The 25,203-nt window shown below is 44.2% G+C and overlaps 2 protein-coding genes across 4 annotated transcripts in view; one reads left to right on the forward strand and one right to left on the reverse strand.

The window, feature by feature from the left end:
* Positions 1 to 1,466: 1,466 nt before the first annotated feature.
* Positions 1,467 to 18,444, reverse strand: C14H16orf71 (chromosome 14 C16orf71 homolog). The gene is made up of 8 exons (XM_032231028.1): positions 18,143 to 18,444; positions 16,645 to 16,758; positions 13,981 to 14,409; positions 10,135 to 10,237; positions 8,803 to 8,944; positions 6,300 to 6,443; positions 3,234 to 3,335; positions 1,467 to 1,849 (listed from the first exon to the last, which is right to left on the reverse strand). Exons 1-8 carry the CDS (start codon positions 18,269 to 18,271, stop codon positions 1,618 to 1,620), a joined length of 1,395 nt encoding a protein of 464 aa, XP_032086919.1. The 5' UTR covers positions 18,272 to 18,444; the 3' UTR covers positions 1,467 to 1,617.
* Positions 18,445 to 19,700: 1,256 nt separating this feature from the next.
* Positions 19,701 to 25,203, forward strand: part of ANKS3 (ankyrin repeat and sterile alpha motif domain containing 3) — a 31,306-nt gene continuing 25,803 nt past the window's right edge. For 2 of the 3 annotated variants that reach the window (XM_032231338.1, XM_032231340.1), the window contains exons 1-2: positions 19,701 to 19,793; positions 22,824 to 22,998. In XM_032231338.1, coding sequence (XP_032087229.1) covers positions 22,829 to 22,998 — 170 coding nt within the window. In that variant the 5' untranslated portion in view covers positions 19,701 to 19,793; positions 22,824 to 22,828. The remainder of the gene's footprint in view (positions 19,794 to 22,823; positions 22,999 to 25,203) is intronic. The other variant, XM_032231339.1, reaches the window with a different exon arrangement.

The following is a 25,203-nucleotide window of genomic DNA, read 5'->3' on the forward strand; positions in this document are numbered from 1 at the left end:
TATCAAAGGGACAATGGCTGCCAAATTGCCTCTGTTTTGGTTCCAGATGTCAAAACAACAATTTCTTTGGTCAGTGTAGGAATCTACAAAAAGGGAGAACATTCTAAGCCGAGAGGCAGAAAGCATCGCTGTCAGACTTTTTTTTTTACAATGAATAGAAGGCCGGGCAAGAAGCAATGGATGTTCCGACCGAGGCTTCCCAAGAGCATAAAGCAAACTCTTGGTCCTGGCAAAAACCCCTTAAATTTTCTGTGAATTCTGCTCATTCACAGCCGGCAAAGTCTTTCAAGGGAGGATTTGCAGTCACAGACCTTATCTAGCTTGGAGAGCTGCCAGGCAAATATCTGCAAAACTTGGCAAGGAGTCTCGGAGAGTCACGAACTAATGAAGCGAACTAATTGTCTCCTGCAAACTCCATTCCCCTTTCGCTCCTCTTTGATTTCCTCTAAGAGGGACCATTCATCATCCACCTGCGTCCTTACCCCCAAGTCAACCCTTGTTCTTTAGCTATTTCCTTCACCTGGCAACTCTGCGCATACGCACACTGGGAACAGGCTCCAGCTGTTCCTCTGCCTCACTGATGTCTGACTCTGAAGGCAGCTGATAACTGGCATACGGCCCTGGCCCCCTCTCTGCCTCTGACACAGAGCCCTCATCAGAACCTTTCCCAGATTCCAGGACTGGCCCATCTTCCTCCCCAACCGCCTCACTTTCCGAATCTGCTGCCAGTTGTTCTGGCTGCTGGTGGGCCAGAACAACAGATGGAATCTAATCAAGGAGAGAAACACCCTAGAACTAAGGAGAAATTTCCTGACAGTTAACCAGCGGAACTGGCTTGTCTTCAGAGGTTGTGGGTGCTCCATCACGGGAGGCTTTTAAGAAGAGACTGGACAACCACTTGTCTGAAATGGTGTAGTTTCCTGCTTGAGCTGGGAGCTGGACTAGAAGACTTCCAAGGTCCCTTCCAACTGCTACTCTATGACCCAAAGGTGCTTATTTTTTTCAAGATATTTTTTCTGGTTTTTCTTTGAAGACATTTCGCTTCTCATCCAAGAAGCTTCTTCAGCTTTGACTGGATGGTGGGGAATGGAAGGGCATCAAGGGCAAGGCAGGGATTTTTCCAATCTGAGTTTTTTCAATGGTTTCCTTCAGGCAAGTGCTGGGCTGGTTTGTTCATTCAGCTTTGTTACATTTTACGAGCTGTTAAGTACTTTTGGCTGAATGCCCAGACATCTAGTTAAGATTTTTCCCTGCTGCGGGAAATAAAAAAGTGGCAAAAAGTGTCATTTTATTATATTATTGTGTTTGCTTGCTTTTCTGGTGCTATGGGAATAAAAATGAATACCTGGTAGGCAGAATTTTTCCTCCCCAAAAACTAAGGTGCATCTTATACTCTGAAAAATACAGTATATGGCAAATAAATTGTATTTCAAGCTTTTTATTTTATTAATATTTCATGTTTCTAGATTGCCGGTCTCCCCCAAGGAATTTTTCATGCAATACCTTGACTCTTTGACATCTTTCTTTGGAAAAGCATCCAGAGGCAGTTCTGAAAAGATCTCTTCCTTGCTTTCTTTCTGGAATTCTCCGAAAGGCTTAGTTGCTCCCTTAGCGCAGTCACTGAGGAGGAGATTCCCCTCCATCGGACTCCATTTTTTCTGTCGTCATGGAAGGTGGAGCTCTGTTTTTCAGACTCTGCCTTGTTGTTCTGACATTCAGCTGATTGGTTCTGTTGGGTTGTTGGAGATTTTGGCTTCTTTTGTTTGGTTCATTAGCTGGCGACTGAGACATCTGTTTTCGAAACGTTCGGAGCTGTTGCAGTAGAGAACATTTCCCGGTGCAATTTTTGCTAGAAGAAGAGAGAGAGAGAGAATGATTTGGTTAATATAGCCCACGGGTGTCAAACTCAAGGCCTGGAGGTAGGACCTGGTACTTAGAACTGGCCCACAGAGCTGCCCTGAAAATAGCAAAATGGCAAGCAGGAAAAATGTAGCCACAGCTGCGATGTGTCTGTGTGTGTGTGTCTGTAAAGTCAAAGGACAGGTAATCCTTGACATACAACCACAATTGAACCAAAGCTTCTGTTGCTAAGCAAGGCAGTTTTGTTAAGTGAGTTGTGCCCCATTTTACAACATTTTTGCCCTGGTTGTTAAGCGAACCACTGCAGATATTAAGTACGTAATGTGGCCATTGACTTTCCTTGTCAGAAGCCAGCTGGGAAGGTCACAGAACCAGGGTGGCGCAGTGGTTAGAATGCAGCATTGCAGGCTAATTCTGCCAACTGCCAAGAGTTCGAACCTGACCGCCTTCCAACCTTCTGAGGCCAGTAAAATGAGAACCCAGATTGTTGGGGGTAATAGGCTGGCTCTGTAAGCCGCTTAGAGGGCTGGAAAAAGCACTGTGAAGCGGTATATGTCGTCAAATGCTTATCACATGACCTCAAGTCCGTGCAACGGTTTTAAACACATACCTGTTGCCAAGCATTCAAATTTGGTTCACGTGGCGATGGGGATGCTGCAACGGATTGTAAGTATGAGAACCAGTGACTGGTAACTTTCTAGTGCTGTTGCAGCTTCGAACAGTCACTAAACAAATGACTGTAAGTCGAGAACTATCTGTATCCCTTGGGTACAGAATCAACTACTGTGTTTTCCTGAAAACAAGACAGGGTCTTATGTTCTTTTGACCCCTGAAATAAGTGCTTGGCCTTATTTTCGGGGAGGTCTTATTATTTTTGAGGTGCAGCAGGTGGTAAGCATGGTCACCTCCTGGTTGCTGCTGTGTTGCAATATTTTCAGGGAGGGTTAATTTTCGGGGGAGGGATTATTTTAGCGCATGCGCTCAAAAGCCCAATTGGGCTTATTATCCGGGAATGTCCTATTTTCGGAGAAACGGGGTAGTTTCCCAAACAAATGCAGAATGGGATTTGTCGCTGTGATGCAGTGGGGGGTTGCAGGTGGTGCGCCCCGGTACGAGTGTACCAGAGCTTGCCTGGAACACTGGGTGCCGTTCCGCTATGGTGCTCCAGAGGGCCCACCCGCCCGAGCTCCTTACCTGTCTATTAAGCCTTTGGTGTGTACGGTGCCTGCGCTCTGCTCCGCTGAGCAGCTGCAGCGTCACGGAGGCTTGTGGAGGCATCGCAGACATGTTTCCAGTTGGAACTGAATCCGGAACCCACCACTGCTGTGACAATAGCCTCATTTTAGGTGTATGAAACAATGACCATCACTCACCTATATCGTGATGGCAAAGAGAACTCATCCATCCTTTCTTCTTCTTTGCTTTGGGTTGTCCCTTTTATATCTTCCTCGTCATCAGAGGAGCTGTCGCTCAAGCTGAAAAAAATGAGGGGGAAACCTCACCGCTATGTACCCCTATCGATGGCCACTCAGCAGAAGAACAGCTACAGACCTGGTAGGAGTAAGCTTTGAGAAAGCTCTGTGTCAGGCCTGCAGCCATCTTTTCTTTAGCCTGCCACACTTTCCATTATTCTACTATGCAATTTCTATTGTGGGAAAATGAGAGAGGGGATTGTACAGAGTTAGATGCTACGTAGCCATAACAATATTCTTTCTAGAAAGCCAAGGTCATCCTTTGTCTTTGCAACCTCTGCACCTGACTCGAACTAGATGGGTGGAACTGCCAGCATGGCAGTGGGAGATTGGACCATGGGATGGACTTGTGGGTGTGGAGGCAAGATCTTGAACATTCAACTGAGCGGGGAAAACCGGGAAGCTTTCAGATTTGGGTTTTCCCAGATGTGCCAACATGGCTCTCTTCATAAATTGGGACTTTGAGCAATATGTTGCCTTGGACTCTGATTTACTTTTGGATGCTATTCAGGGTTTGGCATTGAGGGAGTGTCTGCTCTCAAGTACAAAGTAAAGAATCCATTTCTCAAGAGCTTTCATCAGAACGGAGCTCAGCAAAAAGCAGCTATTTTCAGAATTCAAAGGAGCTCCTTTTTAAGTCTTTAGCTCAAAGACTCTACCCTATAGTTCGGATTTATTTATTTTTAACTGTTTCATATTATGTGACAAGGAGCCTCGACGAGATGGGCGTAGTAGGCACACCTGCTCTCACATTGCGCTTTTAAGTTCCCCAAAAAGAAAAGAGGAACTTGTAGCCCATATTGATCCATTAAAAAATATATCAAAATTCACAGTTCGGACAGCACCTTTATTAGAATCAGCGAAACAGACTCAAAAATGTGCTAAGGTTCAGGTTCTCCAGTACTTTGTATTAGATATTACAAAAAGCAGGGGTTGGGAAGAAAGAAAATAATCTCCAAATTAGGCCAGATGTTACAGGCAATTCTTGTGCTGCTCAGACTTAAACTGGTGTCTGAATACATGGTTCAGTAACAGGCACGATCAATTCTGGTTTTGCCCAACGTTTAGGGACAAAAACAAAAGTTGGATTTGATACCCCATTCCTTTCAATCGCTGGGTGGTACTATCATTCTTTTTACTTGTACCTTGATTATGGGAGATTACGCAACCTAGCATGGACGCATTCTGTGTTATTGGAATACGAGACAATTTGGTCTGGTGGGGAAGGCAGCAGGCTAGAAACCAGGAGATTGGGAGTTCTAGTCCCGCCTTAGGTTTGAAAGCCAGCTGAGTGACTTTCGGCCAGTCACCAGGAGACTGGGAGTTCTAGTCCCGCTTTAGGTCTGAAAGCCAGCTGAGTGACTTTGGGCCAGTCACCAGGAGACTGGGAGTTCTAGTCCCACCTTAGGTCTGAAAGCCAGCTGAGTGACTTTGGGCCAGTCACCAGGAGACTGGGAGTTCTAGTCCCACCTTAGGTCTGAAAGCCAGCTGAGTGACTTTGGGCCAGTCACCAGGAGACTGGGAGTTCTAGTCCCGCCTTAGGTCTGAAAGCCAGCTGAGTGACTTTGGGCCAGTCACCAGGAGATTGGGAGTTCTAGTCCCGCTTTAGGCATGAAAGCCAGCTGAGTGACTTTGGACCATTCCCCAGGAGACTGGGAGTTCTAGTCCCGCTTTAGGCATGAAAGCCAGCTGAGTGACTTTGGACCATTCCCCAGGAGACTGGGAGTTCTAGTCCCGCTTTAGGCATGAAAGCCAGCTGAGTGACTTTGGGCCGATCACTCTCAGCCCAATCCGTCTCACAGGGTGGTTATTGTGGGCAAAATAGGAAGAGGAGGCAGGGCTGGATATTTTTGCTGCCTTATTTGTAAAAAATATAAAGGTGGATACAAATAAATAAACAAATGATGCACCTCACACTTTTAAATAATAAGTAATTGCGGTGTCTATATACTCAATAAATCTTCTGTCTTCTAATTTCAGGCTAGGGTTTAGCCCTAGGATTTATGAAAAAAAAACCCAACATACACCTGGCAGGAGTTTAAATTAGATCATTTCAGAGAATTCCTTCCAAATCTTTGAATCAATTATTTAAGGCTATGAACACAGCAGTGGCATTCCCTCTTTTTAATGTTTAATGTTCATATCTTCGATGTGGGTTTGTTCCCTGTGGCCTCTGCTGCTTCTGTTCTCCCTTCTAAATCTTAGCGGTATCTGCTACATCAAAACATACCGTATTTTTCAGAGTATAAGACGCGCCTTAGTTTTTCGGGAGGAAAATAGGGGGGAAATTCTGCCTACCAGTATTCATCTGGTTAGTCCTTAGCCTGGTCAGCTTCAGCACATTAGTTTGCTCGCTGGTTTTAAGGTTGGGGATGATGGGGGCTGTTCCTTCTAAAGCACAGCTGATTGTCGGAGGGAGCAGCAATTAAAAAATCAGGCAAAGCAGGGAAGATCAGTGTTTGGGCTGAAAAACAGCTTCAAAAGCACAGCTGATCCCGTGTGGGAGCTCCAGTGACTAAAGCAGGCAAAGCGGGGAAGGAGTAAGAGAAGGCAGCAGCTGTTCTGGGTAGGCTGAAAACGCAGCACGCAGAGCCCCAAAACACAAGGCATTGTCGGGGGCAATCTCTGCAGCCAAGGAAGAGGACACATGGATGCCGAAGGGGAGGGGCCCACAAGTGGGCGGGGCTACATTTGGAGTATAAGACCCACCCAAATTTTCAGCCTGTTTTAGGAGGGGAAAAAGTGTGTCTTATACTCTGAAAAATACAGTTGACTTCCTATATTTTTCTTTTTAATCGAGTCTCAATTTAAAAGCAAAGGGATCAAAACTTAGAGGCAGAGGTACCGTCCTCCCCCCCACGCCCCCGGCACCCACACTACGTCACTTGTTGCTGCAGCTCGGATCTTAGAGGAAACAAAAACATCTTTGGGTCCCACAATTACGGGAAAATGACACACTGCTAATACCTTTCTGTTTCATCGGTCCAAGATTCAACCTTTTGAGATAGGGTGCCCCTTAAATCAATATATACAGTTGGAGGCTCCGGAACACACAAAGCTGCTGGAATCCAACTCTGACCATTTTTTATGGGTGCCGGAACAGAAAGGTCTCTGAAAGCAAAAAACAACAGTCACTTTTTGCAATATCTATTGTGCACGGCTTTTACAATAATTATTTCAGTGTTATTTCAATCACTCATTGGCACAGTGGCTGGAGTGAAGCACTGCAGGCTACTTCTGCTTATCACTGGCTGCCTGCAATTCGACATTTCGAATCTCACCAGGCTCAAGGTTGACTCAGCCTTCCATCCTTCCGAGGTAGGTAAAATGAGGATCCAGATTGCTGGGGGCAAATAGGCTGACTCTGTAAACCACTTAGAGAGGGCTATAAAAGCACTGTGAAACAATATAAGTCAAAGTGCTACTGCTGATTAGATGTAGTGGCGCAGTGATTAGAATGCAAATTGCAAGCCAATTCTGCCCACTGACAGGAGTTCAATCCTGACTGGCTCAAGGTTGACTCCGTCTTCCATCCTTCCGAGGTGGGTAAAATGAGGACCCAGATTGTTGGGGGCAAGAGGCTGACTCTGTAACCTGCTTAGAGAGGGCTGTAAAGCACTGTAAAGCGGTATATAAGCGCTATTGCTATTAGTGCTCATATCATTTAGCGCACAAGCCAAAATAGACTTTTTCTATACAATTTGTTCAGAAATGACTCAGTATAAAGCTAGGTTGAAACCTGGATTGAGCTCTTCATTTCCAACTCTTTGGAGTGAGACTGCCAAACCATCACTTAAGGTATTGCTCATAACCTAGAAAAAAAACATATGCTCACTTCTCACAGTACAGGTAGTCTTTGACTTATGACAACAATTGAGCCCAAAATTTCAGTTGCTAAGTGAGACATTCATTAACTGAGTTGTGCCTCCTTTTAAAATCTTACTTGCCAGCATTGTTAAGTGAAACTGGTTTCCCCATTACTTGTCAGAAGGTCGCAAAAAGGGATCATGTAACCCTGGGACAAAAATATGAGCCAGTTGCCAAGCATCTAAATTTTGATCACATGACCGTGGGAATGCTACCATGGTCATGAAGTGTGAAAAACAGTCATAAGTCACTTTTTTCAGTGCTGTCGTAGCTATGAACAGCCACTAAATGAACTGTTGTAAGTCGAGGACTATCAGTATTGTATAACACTTTTTCAGTTGCAAGAAACTTTGGGCAGATCTAATGATGCTTCCAGTTGAGGTTGTGAGCCATAAAGGTTGGCAAGATTTATTAGCCCGGTTTGCCTTGTCCAAATGAGAGCTGAGCCAAAAAAATTAATATCTCTATTTATGCATAAGGAGAAGGAGAAGGCCTCTCACTCAAACAGGGAGCAACTTAGCACTTGATATGCAGTTCAAACATATTCATTGGTTAGCCTCATCTGACTCCTCTGTGGTGTAACTCATGTGTCATGTAACATTTCATAGCATCCCATAATATTCTCAGTATGATCTTGTTAAAGGTCATCCTCATATTTAGAGCAAAAGAAGAAAGGGACAGCAGAGAATGAGGTGACTGGATGGAGTCACCGAAGCAGTCAGCGTGAGCTTCAATGGACTCCAGAGGATGGTAGGGGACAGGAAGGCCTAGAGGAACATCGTCCATGGGGTCTCAATGGGTCGGACACAACTTCGCAACTAACAACAACAAAATGAATAGACTCCTTGAGCTGGAAGTGACCTCAGAGGTCTTCTAGTCCAACCCCGCTGCTCAAGGCAGGAGACCTTATTCCAGACTGGACAAATGGCAGCTCACTCTTTCTTTGAAGACCTCCAGCGATGGAGCATCCACAACTGTACAGTCTTTGGCAGGTTTGAGCCAGTTCTTATCAGACTCGGAATTCCTCACGGAGACTTCCTCACTTTGTTACTTCAAAGAAGAACCATTAGACCAGTGTTTCTCAACCTTGGAGACTTTAAGTCCTGTGGACTTCAACTCCCAGAATTCCCACTGGCTGGGGGATTCTGGGAGTTGAAGTCCACAGGACTTAAAGTCACCAAGGTTGAGAAACAATGTATCAGACCAATGGGTTGTGTTTGACTTGGGGGGAGGGTGGTGTTATGGTTAGGGGGCAGGGGTGTGTGTGACCAACTCAGTGTCAAACGTGTTGGGGAAGCCTGTGGTGGCTCAAGCATTCTGCCAGCAAAAACAGGCTCCCAAGCTCCGTTTTGGGCTGTAATGTCCTCCTGCAACCTTCGGCCGCAGCCCTCCCGAGCTCTGTTTTCATTGGCACCATGGGGCAGTCCTTCGCTGTTTCCAGGGCAGTCCTACAGGTGAGATTTAAGCACCCCACAGGCTGGATGCAGCCCACAGGCCTTGAGTTTGACACTCCTGCATTAGTCAAAGAAATTCTCAGTTACTGAAAACATTCCCCAGAGAGACTCCCCTCTCCTGCTCCATCAAGGCAAGAGAAGTGACCTACCTCGCATCTCCCTGGCATTTGTCAAGGCAGGGAGATTTGGGCGGGCGCTTCTGCCAGGGGGAGAGAAATGCCTTCGACTGCTTACGAGACAATTCTTCCAGTTTTGCCATCAGCTTTGATTGGGTCACAGCCCTGAAATGTTCTGGAGGTGGGAAAGAAAAACTACTTCATCTTGGCTGGGAAAAGAAAAGCCAATATCTTTCGTCTAGCCCATCAGGAAAGCAGTATGGATTATTCACTCATTTACAGAGCATTTTGAAATCCTTATTTACAGGAAGGTATAATGACAACCCTATCTCATTCAAATGAAAAAAGAAAGTTAGTTTGGAAGAGTCATACTTCTTATGAGAGTTGAGCACTGGGGAGAAAAACTATGCAAGTATTAATAGCTTTCAGCCAATTTGTTTTGCTGTAGAGTCATAGGTAAAATTATATTGCAGAAGTTAGGTTTCCAAAATCTTTATACATCTGCAGAATACATAATACCAAGAATTGCTTCCGCTAAACAGTTGTATTAACAGCGGCTTCAGTTCCCATAATCCCTCTCCAGTAAAATCAGTGTTGTAGCCCGCCAACAGCCAGCGGAGCTGGCATCTGATTCGGGAACAGTGAGGAGGTTGGGGAGGAAGATGGGCCAGTCCTGGAATCTGGGGAAGGCTCTGACAAGGGCTGAGATGGGGCCACAGCCATATGGCAGTTATCAGTGCCTTCAGAGTCAGACATCAGTGAGGCAGAGGAACAGCTGGAGCCTGTTCCCAGTGTGCGCATGTGCAGAGTTGCCAGATGAAGGGAACAGCTAAAGAATAGGGGTCAACTTGGGAGTATGGCCACAGGTGGATGATGAATGGCCCCTCCCAGAAGAAATAAAAGAGGAGGGAAAGGGGAGTGGAGTTTGCAGGAGACAACTAGTTTTCTTAATTGGTTCATGACTCTCCGAGACTCCTTGCCAAGTTTTGCAGATATGGGCCTGGCAGCTCTCTAAGCCAGATAAGGTCTGTGACTGTAAATCCTCCCTCGAAAGACTTTCCTGGATGTGAATGAGCAGAATTCACAGGAAATTAATAAAAGGGTTTTTTGTCGGGACAAAGAGTTTGCTTCATGCTCTTGGGAAGCCTCGATCACAACAGTCAGGTTAGCTAAGATTATGGGAGCTGAAGTTGAATTTCATCTTCAGGGCATCAGATTGGGGAAGATCAAATGATCAGGAAGAATCGGGATACATTACAGTAGGAATAACTATTCAAGCATTACATTGTGCCCCTATGAATATTCAGTTGCATTTCCACCACTTGTTGCAGATTGAGTTGCGTTCTAATGGTTTGGGGAACTCACCACGGCTCAAAGAAGGAGATTCAGCTTCCCCTGGCCAGCTTGTAGCCTTGTTTTGCTTCTCCAGCTTCTTGAGAAGTTTGTCCAGATCCCATTTCTCAATATCCTGGAAGGAGAACCGTTTGTGAATGAATAAAAATGATGGATTCACCTTGGATTCAATCATCAAAAAGTTTCTTTGGAGTATAAATTTGTAATGTTTTGTGACTTTAAACCAAATGTATCTTTTCCCCGGAAAATGCCCCTATGTTTTCCAAACTACCTTTCGGAAGACAAATGCAAAGTACCCTGTTTCCCCGAAAATATGACCTCCACGGATAATAAGCCCAATCAGGCTTTTGAGTGCATGCGCTAAAATAAGCCCTCCCCTGTAAATAAGCCCTTCCCAGAGCTTGGCTGTTCCAACAGGCCTGGGGCTGATGAGTTCCCATCCCCACTCGAATTGTGTGGCTGTTGACTGCTTTTAAATTGTTTCTGTATTTTGTTTGTTTGTCTTTGTTTTTGTTTTTTTTGCTTTTTGTCTGTATTATTCCCTTCCCCTTCGGTTTGTTAGCCGCCCTGAGTCCCTCCGGGAATAGGGCGGCATACAAGTGTAATAAACCTTAAACCTTGAACCAGAAATATTGCAACACAGCAGCAGCCATGCGGTGACCACGCTTGCTACCTCCTGCACCTCAAAAATAAGACCTCCCCAAAAACAAGGCCAAGTGCTTATTTCGGGGGTCAAAACAAAATAACACCCTGTCTAATTTTCGGGGAAAGACAGTATTGCATAGCCCTGATCACGACCATTTAAAACTTTGCAAAATTGTACTGTACACTTGTGGCAAAGAGCTCCTGCGATGGAAGGAAGTATACTTTTTCAACAAGAGACACATAATCAATGATAAAAAAGATTTAACTGTGCGATCTGTAAGTCATGTCTATCTGTAAACCATTATAACTCTTTTTCGTTTTTATTAAGCTTTATAACAACATCCCTTTGGGGCACTGCAAGTTTCCTTGTATCTTAATCCATCCGATTTTATTTTCAGTCAGTGCAATGTTAAGAATTTAGCTGTTTTTGCCATCTACATGACACTTTTTATACCAGGAAAATGTTCTGATATATTGCCCACTTTGACTGCCATATAAAACGTGTATGGATTCCATCCAAGCTATCAGGCTATTCAAGAAGGCATCGTCTGTATTTCCAAACACTTGCTCCCAAACTATATATTGAAAAAGACAATATAATGTGCCAAGTTTCAAAACACGAACAGTTAGAAATGTGTGTTGATGTTTCTTTCATATCAGAGCCCCGAGCTTTGCATTTGACAGCTTCAAGACCACAATAGCAATTGTGCATCATTCTGAAGACATAAACTGCCAATTACTGCTGAATAGCATCACAGTGGCGACAAATATGTAAATTTAAGCCTTTCATTCTGATTCAGACACTGTTGGTGATCAAAGCTAATGTTGTTTCCATTGTAAACTCCCATCTATTTGTTGCCTCTTAAAAGCAGAAACCAAAAAAGGGCCATTACGCGGTTCTTGGCTGCTAAACCTCCCAAAAATGGAAGACCACCCTATCCCCACCCCCGCCCCAAAATGAGCTCTGTTCTAAAACAGCAAAAGTTTGCTTTGGCCCTTAATCAGATGCTCCGGCTTAATTTGTCACATCAGGCTGGAGCTAACTGTGACTTGGCAAGGACCCCAGAGATTGCGGGGTGGGGAGGAGGTAAAGATGGCAAATCCATAGCAATTACATTTAAAGCATCTTTCCAAAGAAGCATGACAAATTATGCCTAAATCCACTTTGGCTACAGGGTGCTAGTAAAAGTAAAGGTAAAGGTTCCCCTCGCACATATGTGCTCGTCATTCCTGACTCTAGGGGGCGGTGCTCATCTCCGTTTCAAAGCCGAAGAGCCAGCATTGTCCAAAGACGTCTCCATGGTCATGTGGCCGGCATGACTCAAAGCTGAAGGCGCACGGAACGCTGTTACCTTTCCACCAAAGGTGGTTCCTATTTTTTCTAACTGCATTTTTACATGGTTTCAAACTGCTAGGTTGGCAGAAGCTGGGACAAGTAACAAGAGCTCACTCCATTACGCGGCACTAGGGTTTTGAACCGCCCATCTGCCGATCTTTCTGATCAACAAGTTCAGCGTCTTAGCCACTGTATCCCTATACAGGGCGCTACAACCCTTCAATAAATGTATTAGGTCCGAGATATGTTCAGGAAACAGGATAAACTCATGAGCTCTGAAACAGGACTGTTTACAGTTCAAAAGTAGAACATAGCTTTGCCAGACTTAGGTCAAAGGAAAGTTCCAGCTTTGGGGCGTGGTTGGAGCTTCTTATAACCTGGCTTGGTCATTCACAATTCTCCTCGTGCATAAAGAAATATTACATTGCTCTGCTAGTACACAGGTACATTCATGCCTTGTAAATAATCGGCACCTCGGCCATTGTGCCATCACCCTCCCAACGTCAACTGCCAAAGGCTTATAAAACTAAACCAGCAATGGGGATGTCGGGTTTCCGAAAGATGCCCGAATTAATTCATGAGCCTCGGGCCAAGTTTCAAAAGAAATCCAGTCATTTATTAGGAACACCATTTCGGCAATACCCCATTTCAGTCAGATCTGACGTCATTTAAATTATGTCTGAACTTTGCCCCCGTTTCTTCCCTCCCCTCAGTCTGTGTCATAAATCACATTCTCCAATGAGGTTCACCGCCTCACAAGCCTGCTGTAGTAATCTGAGATCCGACTCTAGCCGAAGGTATGCGTGGAATGCACTCCCCCCCCCTTTCCTTACCATGGCAACTTGATAACAGCCATGCAAATGCTTTATGAGTTGAGAGGGCAACTATGGCCCCTTATGACTTTGTGGACTTCAACTAGGACTGAGCATGGCTGGTTCAGGAATTCTAGGAGTTGAAGTCCACAGATCATAAAGGACCCATAGTTGCCCACCCCTAGACTAGACCATCTAGCTTGGTCTTGTTGTTTCTAGTTAGTGAGCCATGGTAGTGCAGTGGTTAGAATGCAGTATTGCAGGCTAACTCGCTGCCCACTCCAGCAGTTCGATCCTGTCTGGCTCAAGGTTGACTCAGCCTTCCATCCTGAGGTGGGTAAAATGAGGACCTAGAATGGTTTGAGGCAAATAGGCTGACTCTGTAAACTGCTTAGAGAGGCTGTAAAGCACTACGAAGCGGTATATAAGTCTAAGTGCTATTGCTAGTGCCATTCCTTAGTATTTCCACAAAGAACTTTTCTAGTCCTCCCTAGAGATGTTGGGAACTTAACTAACACATTAACTAGCACATAACTGCAGAAATGGTGCCACAGTCAGAACTTTGAGGATGAATCACTTTTTTCAGCACCATAATACCAAACAAGCAACAAAGATGATTTAGGGGACTGGAGGCTAAAATATATAAAGAACGGCTGCTGGAACTGGGTATGTCTAGTTTAATGAAAAGAAGAACTAGGGGAGACATGATAGCAGTCTTTCAATATCTCAGGGGTTGCCACAAAGAAGAGGGAGACAAGCTATTTTCCAAAACACCTGAAGGCAGGAAAAGAAGCAATGGATGAAAACTAATCAAGGAGAGGAGCAACCTAGAACTAAGGAGAAATTTCCTGACAGTGAGAACAATTCATCAGTGGAACGACTTGCTTCCAGAAGCTGTGAAACCGTTTGTCTGAAGTGATGTGGGGTTACCTGCCTAAGCAAGGGGGTTGGACTAGAAGACCTCCAAGGTCCCTTCCAACTCTGTTATTCTATTCTAAACTATTGTTAAACAAATGGTCATAAATCAAGCATCCCCTGTACAGAGCCAGATATTCCGATCCATACCTTGAAGCGAAACAGTGTCAGTCCCTGAGGATGTTCAGCTGAGACAACTGCATCCTCCTTTTTGACTTCTGCTGTTCTTCCTCCGTCGTTTTTATTTTGGGATTCTGGAGAGCCTGAGCCAGAAAGAGGTCTCAACGGTGCTTTGGAAAGGATCTTGGTTTCTATGAGCTTCCTCCGCTCTTCCTCACTACCATCCCACACTTTTCCGGGGGTGACTCTTGAAATAGCCTCATCCAACTGTTGCTCGTTGATCGAGATTTCCAAAGAACTAATGGCATCTTGTCTTGGCTCGTCTTCATTTTGAGATCGGAGGTCAAGCAAGAGCCCCCCCTTAGGTTCGGACGGAGGGATCCCCTCGTTCTGAAAAACTGAACTTCTCAGATCTTCATTCCAGGTCTCCTGAGGATGTCTCATAAAGGAAAAAGTTTCCTGAAAGTTCAGAAGAAACATCAGTTACCTTGCCATAAACAGTATGGGTCCTCCTCAATTTATGAGATTAAGTTGGAATTAAGATTAAGAATTTCCTTTGCTGAGCAAGGCAATTAAGTGAATCATGCCCGATTGTACAACGTTGGTTGTTAAGTGAATCGTTGAAGTGAATTGTGCAGTTGTTAAGCCAATCCGGCTTCCCATTGTGACTTTGCTTGTTAGAAGCCAAGCTGGAAGGTCACAAATGGTGTGTCATCCTGCAAAACAACTTCAACTGAAGCCATGCTTACTTCTGCTTCGTTTTTTGGTTGCCATTCAAGGTGGGGAGAGGAATTTAGGAATAGCAATAGCACTTAGACTTATATACCGCTTCATGGTGCTTTACAGCCCTCTCTAAGCAGCTTACAGAGTCAGCCTACAACAATCTGGGTCCTCATTTTACCCACCTCGGAAGGAGGGAAGGCTGAGTCAACCTTGAGCCGGTCAGGATCAAACTCCAGGCTGTGGGCAGAGTTTGCCTGCAATACTGCATTCTAACCACTGCGAAGGGAGGGAGGGAAAAAGGAAGAGCAATAGAACACAGACTTATATACCACTTTACAGTGCTTTTACAGGCCTCTCTAAGTGGTTTACAGAGTCAGCCTCTTGCCCCCAACAATCTGAGTCCTCATTTTACCCACCTTGGAAGGATGGGAGGCTGAGTCAACCTTCAGCCTGGTGAGACTTGAACTGCCAAATTGCCGGCAGCCGGCAGCCAGCAGAAGTAGCCTTGCACCACTGAGGAATGTGGTGCCACAGCTGGCTAGTAACAGTCGCTAGTCAAGGTCATATCAATGGACACCTGTCGAAGCCGGGGGGGGGGGGAGGAGAGCCTACAACTGGACTGATTGGCCCATGTGACCCGAGAGATCTGAGAGACCTACGGGGATGAGGAAATCCTATTCTTTCAATTATCCCTATGCGCGGGAATAATTTAGAGCTGGTTTCACCTTTCTAAGTGCTGATATGATGGACTCAGTAAAGGGTTTCTTGAACCTGAACAAAGTGTCAGGAGTCCTGACATCCCGGAGTTCATTACTCGGAGCTATGACATGCTGATCACGTGACCCTGGGAGGCTGCAACCGTCATACATACATGGCCAGTTGCCAAGCGCCTGAATTTTGATTCTGTGGCTGTGGCAATGTTGTAATGCTCATACAGTAAATGTGAAGGTTGGTGGTAAATCACTTTTTTTCAATGCTGTTTCATTTCAAATGGTGGTAAATTGAGGACTACCCGTAACATGTTTGAAAAACGTTAAGAGATTGAGGCAAAAGCTTTGTGCCCCGACTGTTGTATACATACCGTTTCCCCGAAAATAAGATCTCTCTGAATAAAAAGCCCAATCGGGCTTTTGAGTGCATGCACTAAAATAAGCTCTCTCTGAAAATATTTGGTCCCCACCATTTCCTCTGATTGGTTGCTGTGCAAACAACACCAGGTAAGGTGATGCGGGGGGGGGGAAGGGAGGGGGGAACATGCCGCATGCACCCCACACATTCTTACCTAATGGCCAGTTCCGCAACCCTAGCCACCGCTCTCCTTCTGTCACGCTAATGGAGGCCACAAAAAGAACTGGCAGCCCCAGTGACACACAACACAGCAGCTGCCATGAGATGACCACGCTTGCCGCTTCCTGCACCTCAAAAATAATAAGACCTCCCTGATAATAAGGGCAAGCACTTATTTTGGGGGTCAAAAGAAAACAAGACCCTGTCTTATTTTCGGGGAAACACGATATATATATATATATATATATATATATATATATATATATATATATATATATATATAGCCACACACACAGATAAATTATGCAACAACTTAATTGGGTAAGTGAAAGATCTACCAGCTGCCTCTGCACAATATGTAATGCTTGGGTAGCATTACCCTTGGTTACTTTTGTCATTTCGATTAGCGTGTTGTGCAAAACCAGCCCATTTTTGGCTTGTGCCTCGGTGTTCTGTGCTTATCTAGAAAATGGTCAAACACGGTAAGTTTTGCACGAGAAGTTTTGCAACTGCAGCCAAGGAATTTTGTACCAAACTTCAGTCAGGGGATGTCTTCAAGTAAACTAAAAAAAAAGCTGTATTATTTAAGGCGTTAACAACGTCCTAATCTGGCCCAACTGAGCCTTATTCATTCTAGGTTTAAATACAACCAGGCAGAATGATTAGATAATTAGAAACAGTTACCTGCAAGTATGATTCTTCCAGTGGCAGATCTTCTAATTCTTCCGTCAGGTCAGGAATCAAGTTGGACTGATCTCGTTGGAAGAGAAAAAGCTCCCCATCTTCATCGCTATCAGCCTGTCACGTAAGAAGTAGAAACTGGATGAAATTTGTTAAAAGGCAACAATAGAAAGTGACATTGTGACAGCTGCCTATTGTTTCTTTCGGGGATATCATAATTCTCAGCATAACGTAACATAAACTCATTTACTTGGAAGAAGTAATACAACAACATAAACATAGAATCATAGAGTTGGATGGGAGCTTGGAGATCTTCTAGTCCAACAGTCTACTCAACAGGAGACCATATAAGTCGAGTGTCCAACCTTGGCAACTTTTAAGAGCTGTGAATTTCAACTCCCAGAATTCCCCAGCCAGCCATGGGGAATTGTGGGCTTCGAAGTCCACAAGTCTTAAAAGTTGCTAATGTAGGACATTGTTGCCCTATAGCATTCCAGACAAATGGCTATCTAGTCTCTTCTTGAAAACTTTCAAGGATGGAGCACCCACAATTTCTGGAGTTAAACCAGAATCTTAGCATCTATAGTATTCCACTAGAAAAATGTCAGGGTTCCAAAAAACACCCCCAATGAAATAAAACTCCGAGGCTGGTGTTTCCCCAAAGTTCCACTTTATTAGAAATGTCATGTTGGCGCATCTGGGAAAACCAAATCTGAAAACTTCCAGGTTTTCCCACCCAGTTGAAAGTTCAAGAGCCTGCCCCAACACCCACAAGTCCATCCCATGGTCCAATCTTTTACTGCCACAAAGACAGATTCCTCCCATCCATATCCAGCCAGGTGCAGGAACAAAAGCGACCTTGACTTTCTGAGAAAGAATGTTATTATGGCTACACATCACCCAACTCGGTATAATCCCCCTTCCCATTTTCCCACAGTAGAAAGTGTGTGGCAGGCCTGAAATCCAAAAAAGAAAAGATGGCTTGCAGGTCTGACAAAAGGACCTTTAAAAATAAAAGAGGACTGTACAAATCACAGCAAACAATAATATAATTTAACACTAGATTTTTTAAAAATCTTTTGAGGAATGTATGCTCCTGGGACAAAACATTATACTTAACTTTTATAATACATGGTCTCAACTTGAGTTTCTATGACTATCGTAGCCTGGCTTGTAGAGAAAGGTGGCTGCTTTATCAATGAATGAATGAATGAACTGGAAGGGACCTTGAAGGTCTTCTAGTCCAGCTCCCTGCTCAAGCAGAAGAACCTATACTATTTCAGGTAAGTGACTGACCAGTCTCTTCTTAGAAACATCTAATCCCTTTCACTTTTGTCTTGGAACGGGGAACACAATCTTGAAAAATGCTTCTGCAAAACTTCACCTCTTGGGTGAATAAATTCCTCCAACTTGATCAGAGTCACTTAAGTGAGATGAGAGGTGTAGAAATTAGATAAATGCATAAATAAAAGCAAGTGAAATCAAACAGAAGTGGGATTACCAGGGATACATCAGAGTCCATCGAAGGAATCTCATCTCTTACTGCAGATAGGAGGGATCCCCACCGGAAAGGAGTACCCTGGAAATCAGGGGGACCCCCCATTTCCTGGTTTCCGTCCCCCGATGCCATCTGAAGGGGACCTGGGCTACTCGTTGAGAAAGGATTCAGTGCATGGCACTATAAGGCACAAAGCAAAAATTGCAAAAAATAATAATAATCAACATCCATCCAAATGGAGAATTGCTAAATTTGATACAGGAGACTCAATAGGGTTAGTTCTCCTGGGGTCTCCCTGGGGGTGTTTGGCCTTGACCCTTGACTCTCAAAGACCACAAGAGGACCAGACGGGCAATCTGTTTTAGTTCCATGAATTAAATATTTCCTTCAATTCCATCATTTAAATATTTCTTTCAGTTATGTGAATTAAATATTTCTTTCAATTCCATCAATTAAATATTTTTCAGTTACGCAAATTAAATGTTTCTTTCAATTCCATCAATTAAACATTTCTTTTAGTTACGTGAATTAAATATTTCTTTCAATTCCATCATTTAAATATTTCTTTCAATTCCAACAATTAAACATTTCTTTCAGTTACGTGAATTAAATATTTCTTTCAATTCCATCAATTAAATATTTTTCAGTTACGCAAATTAAATATTTCTTTCAATTCCATCAATTAAATATTTCTTTCAATTCCATCATTTAAATATTTCTTTCAATTCCATCAATTAAACATTTCTTTCAGTTACGTGAATTAAATATTTCTTTCAATTACATCAATTAAACATTTCTTTCAGTTACGTGAATTAAATATTTCTTTCAATTACATCATTTAAAGGGGGAAGAAAACAGCTTGGAGGCAATGGACCAAGAATGAGATACAGGGAGGGAGGAAAGGGAGCTTGGTCACATGGCAACTGTCTATCAATTAGCCCCGCCTCCTAGCAACAGGGCCAGCTTTCGGCGCGTCCGTAGCAACCGGAGGCGGAAGTCCCTGTCCGGTTGAATACCGCCTCGCTGTTAGGCCACCGGCGTAGCTCAGCCGCCCTCACGACCCCTTCCTCGCTACAAGGGAGGAACCGCACAACGTCCGCGAACCGCAACTGCCGTTAACTCCGAACCGCATTTCAAACGGCGTGCGTTTCCCGGCTTTGACTCCACCTACCGGGAGGTCCTGGCAGGACAGCAACCTTCGTTTCGGGTGGCCTCCCTTCTCTGCTTGGAAATGACCAGCCAATAAAAAATTAAATACTTGACAGGGATCTATCCAGGCGAGGAAGGACACTCCGCTGTTCTTTCTTTCTCCTCCTCCTCTTTTCTTTAAACGGTCGTTTCTCCTGTCATCTTTCTGGACCTGGCGAGACTCAGACAAGAGGTTGTTTTCTCTGCCACCGCTCTGCTTTTGCAGGGCGTTCATTGGCTGACCGTCTCGGGAGGCTGGGAGGTAGCGCGAGACCATCTTCTCATTGGTTGGTTGGGCCCCGGCGATGGATGACGGACGTAACGGAAGACGAGTAGCCAGAAGGAGGAGGCGGGAAAAGAGTGGGGTCACGAGGGCGGGGGCACGAGCGAGGCCTGCAGACCCGGCTGACAGCCTCTCTCTCTCGCTCTTCTTACTTTCGTCGCCGCTCGTTCGCCGGAGCGCCGGGTAGGTGAAGCGCGTACGGTGGCCGCGAGGGGGAAAAAGTTATGGAGTGCGGTTCTCCAAAAGGCTTCGTAGCCCGGGAGCCCCCCCAAGGCCTAGTGCTTTTCTTTTTGGCGGGGCCGCTTGAGAAACGAATGGGCGTTTGTGACCCGTGTCAACAGGAGTTGTACTACAACTCCCATCGGTCCCAGCCTACGAGGTTGATAGGCACCACTGCCTTTTTCTTCTTCATCCTGGTGTTTCCCAACTTGGGCAACTTTAAGAAGCCAACTCTTTTCAACGAACTCCCAGAATTCCCTAGCCTGGCTGTGGAATTCTGGGAATTGAAGTCCACTTGTCTTAACATGACCCAGGTTGAGGAACAATGGACCTTTAGAACAATTGATAGAACATAAGTTTTAGAGCAATAAAAGAGTGGCATGGTGGCCTAGAGGTGGAGCTCTCGCCTTACAATCAGGCTGCGAGTTCGATCCTAGGTAGAGGCAGATATTTAATCTCTCTGGGCAGACTATATCTGCCGAACAAAACTCTGCATTGGTGACAGGAAAGGCATCCGGCCATTTGCTAGCTCCATTCAGTTGCCCAGACTCCACCCTGCAAGGGATTGTAGTGTCATTAAATGAATATATGATGATGATGATGATCAAAAAGCAATAAAATGAGAATAACCCGGGGTCCAAAATGAATTCTGATTGCTTATTTGTACCTTATGACTATCATTAAGTGTTGTACCTTATAATTCTTGACAAATGTATCTTGTCTTTTTATGTACACTGAGAGCATCTGCACCAAAGACAAATTCCTTGTGTGTCCAATCACACTTGACCAATAAAGAATTCTATTCTATTCTACTCCTGATTTTTTATTCTGTTATGCTCTATTCTGTTCTGTTCTATATTTTATTCTATTTTGTATTCTATTCTGTTCTACTCTACTCAACTCAACTCATTTGCCATCAAAGAAGAACCTGTTTTATGATGGTTTTAATATTTCTTCAAATTGTTTTGTATTGTTTTGCTCGTGTGTGCTGGCCAGCTGGTCTTCTGGTTTTCAGTGGGCACATGTGTTCTGGCCAGCTGGTCTTCAAGTGCATTGGAGCGCTGGGAACACAAAGAACCAGGTGGCCGACGTGCTCATTTGCATCAGCTAGCTGGCCTTTGAGTTTCCTGGGTTCCGGCGTGCATGTGTCCAGGTGCACACAACTGTTCCGGGGCTCCAGCAAGTTGCGAAGATCAGTTGGACAGCGTGCAACAAAAACCAGAAGAGCAGCTGGCGACGGCATTGATGCCCACAGAGAGGGCTCTGTGTGCCACGTCTGGCATGCATTCCATAGGTTTGCCATCATGGGTCTATAGAGATTCTCAGTCCTCCAGGTCATGGTTGTCCCAAAGGTGCTTTTTTTTCCAAGAGGCGACTGGACTTTCTGGATTTACTTTGAAGACGTTTTCGCTTCTCATCCAAGAAGCTTCTTTGGCTCTGACTGGATCTCCTTCCATTCTCCACCTTCCAGTCAGAGCCGAAGAAGCTTCTTGGATGAGAAGCAATAGCAGTAGACTTATATACCGCTTCATAGGCCTTTCAGGCCTCTCTAAGCGGTTTACAGAGAGTCAGCATATTGCCCCCAACAATCTGGGTCCTCATTTTACCCACCTCGGAAGGATGGAAGGCTGAGTCAACCCTGAGCCGGTGAGATTTGAACCGCTGAACTGCTGATCTAGCAGTAGCCTGCAGTGCTGCATTTAACCACTGCGCCACCTTGGCTCTTCTTGAAAGCGAAAACGTTTTCAAAGAAAAACCAGAAAGTACAGTCGCCTCTTGAAAAAAAGCTTTTAGAAAAGTGTATATCTTGTGGGATATACACTTCCTGCTTCCCTAAGTATGAAGGGGTTAAGTAGCAGCTGTTGGTCAATTGAATGAATGGTTGTAAATTGAAGACTGCCTGTACTGATGTTTTTGATTGGCAGCTGCTCAGAGTTTTATGAGATGGACGGCTATATTGCATGTTGTGTATAAATGCATGTTCTGAAAGTTAGAATAAGTGTGTACAAATTCAGGAACTATTGTCATTGTGTGCAAATTGCCCCCCTTCCCACCATTGCCTGTGAGCACAGATCTGGTTTCAGCCCAAAGAACTGAATGAATCAAGGAGAGCAAAATCCCTTATGTAGTTGATAGAAGGCTAAGCACTCCTAACATCATAATAAATACTGTATTTTTCGGAGTAGAACACGCTCCAAAGTATAAGACGCACCCAGCTTTTGGGGAGGAAAACAAGAGAAAAAAAATCTGCCTCTGCCTCCCAGCAATTTGCCTCCTTGCATCAAAAAGCAAACAGTACAGAAGATATACACAGTTTGTAGTGTTACATTACAGGTTATACTTGTACAGATGTTGTTAAAATTGATGGGGCTTTCTGGAAGTATAGATTATTCTCTGCTATTTAAAAGAAGATACAACAGCACCGGGCCTCTTCAGATCAAGCATTTATTTTAAAAAGCTTCTTCATTTTGTTAAGCTATCTAGAACAATAATAAAGCAGGCTTTAAAAAATAAGTCTAATAATTTGAACATTCTGTGGGCATTTATAAGTTATTGACTTATCTCGTTGCACCAAACAGCCTGTTTCAGTTTAGCCTGATTAGAAGAAAAAAAAATCTGTGTCTGCCCAGCAATTTGCCTCCTTGCAGCAAACGGCAAGTTTCAATTTTAATTTCAGTTTAATCACAGGCCTCCATCAGCTGTTTCAGGCTGCAGGGATGGCCATAGCCTATTGCCGCCTCTGCAAGCCCCATTTTCCCCATTTGTTGCGTACAAATGCGGAAAGGAGGGAAAATGCTCAGAATGCTCAGAAAAATATGGTACATTGAATGTGGAATAACACTACTACTGTTTCATCTGGATTAATTTCAGCCCTGCGATTGTTGGCTCCTGGATTAATTTCAGCCCCGCAATCTTTAGCGCTCTGCTGTCACATTTCCTTAGATCGGCAAAATTAAAGAATTCAAGGAACTTTCTTTCTTTTGGCTTCCGAAGGCAGAATGTCGGAACTGAGCGATGAAGCCAGCGAGACCGAGCTCTTGAACCGCAGCCTAACCATGTGGCATGGAGAGAGCCAAGCCGCCAGCCCCCAAGAATTAGACATACCTTTGGATCTTCACACAGCCGCTTCCATAGGCCAGTATGAGGTGGTGAAGGACAGTATTGAACGGTAAGTGGGATGGAACGTCGTCTGGATTCCCAGGAAGGAGAGGCTGCATTCCAGAGGAGCAAGAGACAACTCGGTGCAGAGAGTTGGTGTGAGAGAAAGAGGGTGGCGGCAGCTCCTCCCTAACAGTTCCCAGTGTATATGCTTGATGTGGGTGGTAGCTTGCTTTAGTTTGGCAAGATTCAATCTATAGGTGAGAAACAGTAAAGAAATCTACTTGGAAGCATCACAACTTGCCTGTCTTGGTTTTTGAAGCCTGACAGTAAGAGAATAGCTAACAGGAACTTCCCACTTTCAGTAATTTCATGAAAGTCAGTAATAGGGATGGGATTTTGTTTTAACATTCCAAAATGTTTCACATCCAGTCTAAAATGGGAGTCTATGCTACCTCATTTGCCTGCATTACCCCATTTTGATAACTCAGAATAGCCAGTTTGGTCTAGTGGTTAAGGTATCAGGCTAGAAACTGAGAGGAAGTGAATTCTAGTCCCACTGTAGGCATGAAAATCAGCTGTGTTTTGAGCCAATCGCTCTCTCTCAGCCCAACTCAACTCACATTTTAAAAATAATAAAGGCAGTAAATGTAAAGGCTCCCCTCACACATATGTGCTAGTCGTTCATGACTCTAGGGGTTGGTGCTCATCTCCATTTCAAAGCTGAAGAGCCAGCGCTGTCCAAAGATGTCTCCGTGGTCATGTGGCCGGCATGATTAAATACCGAAGGCACACGGAATGCTGTTACCTTCCCACCAAAAGATGGTCCCTATTTTTCTACTGGCATTTTTTACAATTTCAAACTGCTAGATTGGCAGAAGCTGGGACAAGTAACAGGGGCTCACTCCGTTATGCGGCACTAGGGATTCAAACCGCTGAACTGCTGATCTTTTTGATTGACAAGCACAGCATTTTAGCCGTATAAGTAAATGAAATAATTCTGTGCTACGTGTGTAAATTAGTGGGAGCCCAAACATGCCTTCAAGAAAGCCAGAGCAGCACACAGTACTTTGCAAACGTAAGAAGAGCATTTCCAGGCCCATCCCGCCCAAAAGTTTATTTCCATGGCAACTAATCCCATGTCAAAAATTAAGGGGATGAGCACAGTTGGCCCCTTTCTCTCATCTTCTGCAGCAAGCCATCTTGAGAAGTTTGATGCCCAACGGGCAAAATGAACTCAGTGAGATTAAAAGGATTTTTTCTAAATACTTTGTTAAAAATAAAAGTTCGACATGGTGCAGCGGTCCTGGCATTATCTCTGCCCTGCCAAACTAAAGTATAACACGAATATCTTATGCATACTACATACATTCCTAATTATGTACACATAATCCCTTTTCAACGTTACATTTACATAATATAAAACGTATATTACATCTTCTTTCATCCTTGTTCTTTTCCATTCCGACTTCTATTCCTCAAATCCAACCATTGATAAAATCTGTTCCAAATTTCATACTATTCTGTCTCTCCTTTGTTTTTAATTCCAGCGTTAGTCTTATCACCTTCGGCGCAGTCTAATATTTTCCTTATTATTTCCCTTTCTAGAGGTATGTTCTCACTCTTACATTGTTGGGCATAAACTATTCTCGCTGCTGTTAATGATATGTAATGTTAAATAGCAATAGCAATAGCAGTTAGACTTATATACCGCTTCATAGGGCTTTCAGCCCTCTCTAAGCGGTTTATAGAGTCAGCATATTGCCCCCAACAACAATCTGGGTCCTCATTTTACCCACCTCGGAAGGATGGAAGGCTGAGTCAACCCTGAGCTGGTGAGATTTGAACCGCCGAACTGCAGAACTGCAGTCAGCTGAAGTAGCCTGCAGTGCTGCATTTAACCACTGCGCCACCTCGGCTCTCTAAATATGTTAACCTTTTACTTTGACTTTCTTTTATAATTCCCAATAAGAATCGTTCCGGTTTAAATTCCAATTTCTGTCTGATCATTTCTTCCAGCCGCATTTAAATCTTTTGCCAGTAGTCTTTTGCCTTTCTACATGTCCACCACATGTGGTAGTAGGTGCCCGGTATTTGGTCACATTTCCAGCAATTAGGTGATAAATTATTATACGCTTTGACTAGACTAGCTGCTGGTAAGGTAGACTAGCTGGTGGTAACCTATAAAACATTTTATATAACGTACTTTTTCAGAGTATAAAACGCACCCTTTTCACTCAAAAAAGAAGCTGAAAATCTGGATGTGTCTTATACA

This window comes from Thamnophis elegans, chromosome 14, assembly GCF_009769535.1.
Source record: "Thamnophis elegans isolate rThaEle1 chromosome 14, rThaEle1.pri, whole genome shotgun sequence".
NCBI lineage: Eukaryota > Metazoa > Chordata > Lepidosauria > Squamata > Colubridae > Thamnophis > Thamnophis elegans.